This window comes from Camellia sinensis, chromosome 12 (genome assembly GCF_055761805.1).
Source record: "Camellia sinensis isolate YWXY chromosome 12, ASM5576180v1, whole genome shotgun sequence".
NCBI lineage: Eukaryota > Viridiplantae > Streptophyta > Magnoliopsida > Ericales > Theaceae > Camellia > Camellia sinensis.
Window position 1 is genome coordinate 108,009,334 of NC_138972.1, and position 8,682 is coordinate 108,018,015.

General features: G+C 34.9%; 2 protein-coding genes across 2 annotated transcripts; both read right to left on the reverse strand.

The window, feature by feature from the left end:
• Positions 1 to 4,386: 4,386 nt before the first annotated feature.
• LOC145803799 (F-box protein SKIP1-like) lies at positions 4,387 to 5,125 on the reverse strand. Its single transcript, XM_082897150.1, has 3 exons — positions 4,989 to 5,125; positions 4,868 to 4,889; positions 4,387 to 4,764 (listed from the first exon to the last, which is right to left on the reverse strand). Exons 1-3 carry the CDS (start codon positions 5,123 to 5,125, stop codon positions 4,387 to 4,389), a joined length of 537 nt encoding a protein of 178 aa, XP_082753276.1.
• Positions 5,126 to 5,277: 152 nt separating this feature from the next.
• Positions 5,278 to 8,430, reverse strand: LOC114306490 (uncharacterized). Its single transcript, XM_082897151.1, has 3 exons — positions 8,141 to 8,430; positions 7,132 to 7,392; positions 5,278 to 5,305 (listed from the first exon to the last, which is right to left on the reverse strand). The coding sequence occupies exons 1-3, from the start codon at positions 8,428 to 8,430 to the stop codon at positions 5,278 to 5,280; spliced, it is 579 nt and encodes a 192-aa protein (XP_082753277.1).
• Positions 8,431 to 8,682: the final 252 nt, after the last annotated feature.

The following is an 8,682-nucleotide window of genomic DNA, read 5'->3' on the forward strand; positions in this document are numbered from 1 at the left end:
CGAGTCAAATTGTAGGTCAAAATAAAAATTTTAAAAAAAAAATTAGATGAAAGTTGCACATGTACACATTTTGAAGGCTCTAAAAGAAAATTAATATGAAAAATTATGATCACTATTTAATTTTTATTTAAATTTTAATTTGATACTTCATATTTATTAAAATACGAGTATGTTGGCTTTCGAAGGTTATTTTTGTAATTGTGAGCGTGCCAGCAAGGATCAATCAGTCCTTACAAAATATTAATTGTCAATCAATTATCAGACGATTGTGTTTTAGTTCTTTCAGTTTCAATGAAGAGGACTTTTACTGGTGGCTTTGTTTAGGAGAATTAAGCAAGCAATGATTAAATAAAGAACAATTATAGCATTTCATTAAGCAAAATGAAAGACTTACAAAGATCCAAATCAGCCTCGTAGAGGTTTATAACAACAAGCTACTTGAAAACTACTCCTATGAACGAAATGCAGTGCAGGAATTTAAAGTACAGAAATGTAAAGAACAAGAAATATAAAAACTGGAAGGAAAAATAAAGTAGAAAGAACTGGCTTTTTGGATCTGAGTCTGGAGGCACTTTCTGGGGCCTTCTCTGCTATTTATACTTCTCAATGACAACCCTCGAACTACACTTCTAACCGTCGAACCGCCCCTCCATGATCGCTGATCATGTTGCCTTATAGTTAGCTCCACTATGCCAATATCTGCAGCTAGGCTTCCCTCCTAATTTTGAATTTAAATATAAGTAACCGTTGAAGCCACATCATTTTGCATCTCTTTGCTGATCCAGTACTACGCAAATCTTATAAAAACCAATATTAACTGCCATGTGTACAATTACGATCAAAGGTTTGAATTGTTTTCTCGTATTTCCCTTATCTTGCCACGTGTCGAACTGTGATTGGCTTATACAAAATATGTAGCCAACAGAGTTAAACTTTGGGAATATAAATAGAGTTAAAAGATAATACACCGAAACAAAATTTGGATGATAAATTAGTGTGCCAGTCTTCTCTCCCGTATATTTGGATGGAAGGAAAATGTCACGACCCAAACCCGCCCCCGTGGGTTAAGGACGTAACCGGCCAGTAATCATGAGATTACCTACGGCCTCAAACTGTTGTAAACGTATTTTACAGAGTTAATGGGGGCCAAACGGAAGCAAAATTAAAAACTTTGTCCATAGAGCCGTGCTTATATGCACATCAAACAAACCATACTCAGATACGTTAATAACTCACATCAAAAGTACGGTTTCACAAAATTCATTACAGACAAGATCATCCAAAACGAGTCAACCTATAACAGACTATGTACAGACATGCACTAGGTCCTTGCCAACAAGACAAAACATAGGTACATAGTGAAAGGGCAAGGATGGTCTCATGCGCGAGGCACAAGGCTGACTCTCCCAAAACTCCTGTTGTTTCTAGCAGACTTCACTGGGGCTGGGTTTGGACTTCCCTTGGCTCACCTACAAATACATGAATGAGCGTGAGCGATAGCCCAGTGAATAATATCAAATATAACAGTTACATAACAATATGTAGAACAACATGCTCCAAACGGCCTTGGGCCCAATTCATACTTCTGTTTAACAACAAAATATATATATAACTATACGAAATGCAAGTCAAGTAACTGTAGTTCCAAACATTCTGGCCTTTGGCCCATCCGGGTTTCCATTCATGGCAAAACGGCCTTCGGCCCATTCATTCATGTCAAAACGGCCTTTGGCCCATTCATTCATGTCAAACGGCCTTTGGCCCATTCATTCATGTCAAACGGCCTTTGGCCCACTCATTCATGTCAAAACGGCCTTTGGCCCACTCATTCATGTCAAAACGGCCTTTGGCCCACTCATTCATGTCAAAACGGCCTTTGGCCCACCCATTCATGTCAAAACGGCCTTTGGCCCACTCATTCATTTATTCTTGTCAGACTTTTGTCCACAATCCCAATTAATAACTCATAATATTTATAGGGGAATAACAATTGGACATTGACAAGTTTTCAAATATTGATATTACTCACAGTGATTGGCTTGTGGATGCGCCCTGGAGCTTGACCCTACACATTTCATGAATACAAAAGGGTCACTAACAGTTCAATCCGTTCTTTAATTCACATATTCCTCTTTAGGCTTTGTTCTTATCTCATTAACTCATTTACAATGCTTAACATATGCCTAAGAGTGCTTACAAGTGAAAGGGAACGGAAAACGAATCACAGAATACATGAACAAAATTCCAGGAAACAGGGTCCCCGCTTGAGCGTAAACTTCTCCGCTCGAGCGGACCCTTGAGGCCTGCAGAAGTACTGGTTGCACGAAAGATGCGCTCGAGCGTGGAATAGAGCGCTCAAGCTAAAGGCCTGTCTACGAAAATCCACGCTCGAGCGTGGAGTGTCCCGCTCGAGCGGACATCCAACTCTGCAAAAATGCTGGGAGCACGATTTTCCCGCTCGAGCGGCCATTACCCCGCTCGAGCGGACCTCAAAAATCTGGGTTTCCCAGATCGTGTTCTTGAGCTCCAAATCGGTTTTCCATCTACATTTCTTGCATGCAATGGTTCAAATTACACATTTACACATGCTAACATGCTACTAATGCAAGATTACAACATTAGGAAGCTCAATTACATGAATTATCTACATGCATGTCCCAAAATATCTCAAACCCATCATCAACATGCTCAAATTCAAACATTCAAGACTTATACTCCCATGATTTGTACATGCATGTGGGAGATGCTCATCATTCTCAACTTAGATGGTACAAATGGTGGTTACAACATGAGCTTTAACCAAAACTCTACATGAATCATGTGTTTCAAGCTCAAACATGCAGATTCAAAGTAATTTCTTACATGCATGAGTTCTAAGACTTCAAACTCAACAAAAATCAACTCATTACATGTTCTTGATCACAAACAACCTTTGAACTTACAAATTACAAGTAAGAGTCCATGAATTCACCTACCTAAGAGCTTCAACACTCAAGCTCTAGCCAAATCTTGAGCTAGATCTTCAAATTCCCAAGTCTTGAGCCCAAATTACACAAATCTCTCCCTTTTTCTCTCCATGGCCGGCCTCTCTCTCTCACTCTCAATTGTCTAACTCAGATTTTGAGTTTTTTTAAGAGAGCTAAAGGAGAGTGCAATACAAATATACAACAAGCCCCACTAACAAATATTTTAATGTAAAATAATGGGGTACTTAATTTATCAATTTAATCAGTTTAAATTGACCAGAATCAAATTTCAATTAAATTCCACCGTAGGCTCTAAAAATTATGCCAACCGCAATGGCGTAATCAATTTCGGGTTCCGTGGCCGATAAGGCCCTCAATTAAATTTCCAAAGCAGACTACTCAAACAGATATTCCTACGATGAACAGATAAAATTTCAAACCACATATTTTCACATAGTGGAACACAAAATCATATCAAAATACATAATCACATCATGTTAAGGACCAATTAGCATATTACGGAACAGGGGTATTACAGAAAATGCCAATGAGAGACCATGATGGCCTTGTTTGACATGATCTAAAAAAGTTAACAAGTCAAACAATCACTATCCTATTTAAGTCACATCATCTTATTTAAGTCACATCACCTCTCTAACACATCACTTCAAACCCAGCCCATACCCAACCCATATTTTATAAAAAGTCAAAAAATATACTTATTTAGATCATCACAAACCACCTCTTAATATAGATACGAGTAAAAAGTGTATAAAAATATAAAAAGTCAATTAAAGTATAGTTGGAATAAAAAATAATAGGTTCTAAATGTTTTATCAAATTATTCACATGGGTGTAGATCTCATGTCCAATTGAGTCCCACAAGTATTTGGTAAAACCTTTAGTAAAATATTTGAAATCCCATACTCTTTTAAAATATGTAAAAGACCATTAATATATAGCTATTTTGGAATTTTCTGCATTATAACAAGCAGCTATAGCAATGTTACTACCAGCACGATCCAAGGATATAAATATGAGTGTGATACTTTCGTCACGGTAATATAAGTTCAACCTAACATTTTTTTTAAAGAAAAACAAGTAGCTATTGAATTACCGAAATTGTGCAGTTCATAAACAATTCAGTAATTTAAAAGAGGAATGAAGCAAAGTTAAATATTATTCACCGCTAAGTCAATTGTTGGAGAATAACTTGGAATCCGAAGAGCAAAAACAAAAGAAAATTGCTTGAAAGAAAAAGCCTCTAAACTAAGCAAAAGGATAAAAGCAAAGCAAGTTAGTACAAAACAAAAGGTTAAAAAGCAGTAAAAGCAAAAGCCTCCAAACTAATGCCGAAAACAAAATAACAGAGCTTTAGAACAGGACTAGTAGAGAATTTCAAGCAAAGACAATGAACATTTTAGCAAGACCTATAACCACAATAGAACATCAAATCAAGATCAAAGCCGTCATTGTCCCCCTCCTTATCATCATCAGAGTCAAACAACATCGAACCCTCAGGCTTGAAAGTGCGGATATGAGAAGCGAGCTTTAATATATCAATGTCACGCTCATCAAAACCTTCGCAATCACTAACATCAACATACTCAAGTTCTTTACAGCCCTTCAATATCATCACTAGGGACTCCTTTTCAATATTTGCACATCTTAGATCCAATTCCTTTATGTTGGGGAGCAAGGTGGCAATAGCTGAAGCATCAGATTTCCCTATACAGGCATTTGGAACACCCAATCCAACAAAGTTGTTGCAGTGAATGCTGATTTGGTAAATGATTTCCTGCAATTGAAAGCAACTTGCACAAAGTGTTAAGTACTCTAAACTTTTCCACTTGTCAATAAGATTTGGGATCTTCAGCATATGTTCATAAGGTAGACAGCACAAAAGTCCTCAAATTAGGACACCTAACAAAAAGTTATAAATTAATTAATTCCTTCACCTTATGATAAAACAAGATTGCTTAAGATTTAATCATCACCATTAATGTAATTCATAAAACTTACCTATCTGCAACATAAATTAGTGCTTCATCTGTAAGACTACGATTGGGAAGTGAAAGATATGTGGCACATCTATCACTACGATCAACAATGAACTTCATCATAGAGATGGCGCAAAACTTTTCTTCATATTTATACATTAATCGTGCAGTTGAGACTTGAGAAAAATTAAGTCGTCGCCAGCAAAGAGAACTGAGTGCGGCTTTGGACCATGACTTGCACACAAAGGGAATGTCTAAAAGTAGTGATTCAATTCCAACTCTCCCAAGCACATTCACCAAGCAATCCATATTCAATTCTTCCCATTTTCTTCCTTCCATCTACACCCACAAACCAAAAAACAATAAAATAAATTACTATATGTTATACATTCCCAATAAATAAAGAGAAAAAAAGGAGGGTGAAAAAAAAAATACAACTGTTTTAAGAACAGATTATAAATGCTCACAGCCAGATTATAAAATTAATCAGCACAATCAGAAGCAATAGAATAAAGTTTGAACACTTGGAAATCATGTAGAATGCAAAATGCAAGTAAGGAGAGAACCTTTCAAAAGTATTACTTGTAAAAGAAAAGATACACCGACTCTTCTAGCTTCTGATTTTGGGTTACTCATGTGTATGTGTGTGAAACTATATATATCCTCTGCCAGTTGAAAAGTCTGGAAGATATATCGTTGATTGGTTGATGGGTCTATGTATGAGAGAGAAAGAGAGAGATAAACCAACTATAAAATGGTGGATTCTTTGGTTTTTTTTTTTTTTTTTCAATTCCAAAGATTAACACCCCTTTTGTTCCACTAAAATAACTCTAAAATGGGTTGAGAACTTTATTATATGCACAAAATTCAAGCTCATGAGTTAAATTGATTCTCAGAATTTGAAACGTTTTCTAATAGAGATGCCCAAGTCCCTGAGTTTTTGTTTCTAACGAGAAAAAACATTCAACCAACGAAATATCTTTCTGACTTTTCAACTGAAAGAAAAGCCCAGTTCGTATTATATATACACACATTTACTTTTACAGACTTATCAAAATCAGGGACCAAATCCGCCTGTTAGCTCTCAGTTTCAAAGTAATGTCTAAAGGTTTTTCATAATGACTATTTTTTTTGTTTGGAGTTATGCTAAGGACCCCAAATAAATTACTAAATTTTTTACCAAACCTCTCATGTGTTATACATTGGTTTATTGTGCCTCATTATTACTACTTTATGTTAATATTTATTTGAACTTTTGTTGGTTAATGCGAATCTTGGCGTAATAGCATTTAAGAATTTTTTTTTATCCGAATCCTTTATTTGTTGTTTTAGTCTTCACATTCTGTTCTTCAAATGGCATCCCAATTTCTTTTTTTCTTTTTTCCTTTTTTTTAAAATTAATTACCAAAAGTTCAAAATTTCTACTTCTATATTTCATTTTCTCAGTAGGCTACCGCTAATGCCACGCAGCAACTTTATGCTGGCATGCAATTACATGTATTTTGACAATCTTACACTTCCGTATAGTGATACTTGTGCCAACTCTACTCACACATGTTAATGCCAAATCACTTTTTGCACAAATTTTTGGTATGAATAGTATTTTCTATAAATATAACAGTTTCTCTCCCTTAACTTTTTTTGATTTAATTCTGCACTCTCCCTCTAAACTGTACTACCAACAACCATGCCCAATTTTATCAGATCATGCGGGTATGCCTTGGCACTGATTTGGTTACCGTCGTGGCGGCCTTGCTATTGTTCATGGGGTCTGTTAACTAGTGCCCTTAAGATACTTGTTAACAAAATCCTTAAAAAGAAAACTGGGGACAACTAATTGTGGTAAAATTAAACCCACATTAGTCCATCAAACAAACACGCCCTCAGTCCAGGAGTTGCATGACTGTCATCAATGTATATAGAAAGGGGAAAAAAAACACAAATTATATATAGAAATCACATTGAAAATAATGCCACAATAGCATTGATGATGTTATGTTGTCAAATGCAACCCCTCATCCTCGAATGTTTTGATTTGAGAAGCAAGCTTCAAAATCTCATCATCACCAAGGTCGAAACCTTTGCAGTTCCTTACATCAAAATACACAAGTTTTTTGCAGCCCTTCAAAATCATCAATAGACTCTCTCAATCAATGTTTGAATACCTTAACTCCAAATACTCTATGTTTGGAACTGAGGTGACAATAGATGTGGCTTCATCTTTCTTAATATCAGCATGAGAAGCAGAGAAACCAACAAAGTTCTTGTAGTGAATGCTGATTTGGGCAAGAATTTCTTTCATTTTAAAGGTGGTTCCAAACCTTAAAAACTCCAAACATTTCCAATTACTCGTGAGTTTTGGGACCTTGGACACAACATCATGATCTATATCAACTGGCAGTTCTAATACAACTAAGTTAGGACACCTGGTGAGTCAAAAAAGATAGCAAGGGTTACCAACCACTAATACAAAGTAATGAAACACCTTAATATAAAACAACAGAGAAAATTAAACCAAAAGGGTTGGTTTGATTACAGTGAAAAATATGATGTAAAGTTAAAAATATTTATATAAAAATAAAAAATAAAAAATTATTTTTTAATACAAATTTTTTTAGGATGAAATTTATGTGAAATTTTTAGTAGTTGACTACTTTTACCAAAATATATATTTGTAAAAAAAAATTTACAAGAAATTGAAAGTAATTTACTTGCAAAAGTGGATTGTACAAAAAATTTAATCTTCTTGTATTTTCCCCTACTTTCATGCTAAAAAATTGCAGTAACATTTTTTTTTCTTACTTGCACTTTCCATCACTTCTATTTACACAAAACTCAGCAAAGAATCAAATTTTAATTCTATGTTGAGCCAATTTGTAAAGTAGGAAATAAAAATATGCATTTTTTTTTGGTCAAATGCTAACTAGTGCCATGGTATATTGTCTGTTTTGGAACTGGGTATAAAGCACTTTAAAAATAATTATTTTTTTAAATAAAAAATAAAATAAAAAAGAGGTTGTGAAATCCATAAAATGTGTTTGAGTTTGGGAAAAAAAAAAGTGACATTTTTTCTTTCAACTTTTTCTTCAACATTAGGCATGAAGAACTCACTAATCTGCAATGTAATATAGTACTTCTTCATCACAGAAGCCAGAGCCGGGAAACGATACATACATAGCAGATGTAGCACTACGCTTGACTAAAGTCTTGACAATTGATGTGAAAGAGAATTTGCCCTTTACTTGATAGTCATCGACTAATCTTGCTAAGAAAAATAAAGAAGTGCAATCATCAAGTGAGATTTCAAGAAAATCAAGTTGTCTCCAGCAAAGAGGACTCTTTGTGGCTTTGTACCATGACTTGCACACAAACGGAACATCAATTAGCAGTGATTCTATTCCCACTCTGCCTAACACATTCACCAAGCAATCCATATTCAATTCCTTCCCCTTTTCTCCTTCCATCTGCACAAATTGAAGATGAAGGGTAAGCATAAATGATAAATAAAAAGAACAAAAAATAGCTTTTTGTGAAAATAACTCAAAACAATTGTATTTTTATGTATGTACAAATCAAAACAAGTGAGAGTTGTTTCTTATGCTAGAACTTTCACTTGCACCGAACACAACTTCTTGCCACTCTATGAAAGTTATAATTATGTTGTTCTTATTTAAGTACACCTTCTTTTTTTTTAAGAAACTATTTTTTTTTTAAAG

Coding starts and splice junctions, on each gene's coding strand:
- LOC145803799 (XM_082897150.1), bottom strand. CDS start 5,125: ATGTATAAATATGAAGAAAAGTTTTGCGCCATCTCTATGATGAAGTTC. Junction 4,890..4,988: donor CTAATTTATGTTGCAGATAG/GTAAGTTTTATG, acceptor ACTTTTTGTTAG/GTGTCCTAATTTGAGGACTT. Junction 4,765..4,867: donor GTCCTAATTTGAGGACTTTT/GTGCTGTCTACC, acceptor TTTCAATTGCAG/GAAATCATTTACCAAATCAG.
- LOC114306490 (XM_082897151.1), bottom strand. CDS start 8,430: ATGGAAGGAGAAAAGGGGAAGGAATTGAATATGGATTGCTTGGTGAAT. Junction 7,393..8,140: donor CGTAGTGCTACATCTGCTAT/GTATGTATCGTT, acceptor TTGACTCACCAG/GTGTCCTAACTTAGTTGTAT. Junction 5,306..7,131: donor ATAGAGTATTTGGAGTTAAG/GTATTCAAACAT, acceptor TTGTGGGTGTAG/ATGGAAGGAAGAAAATGGGA.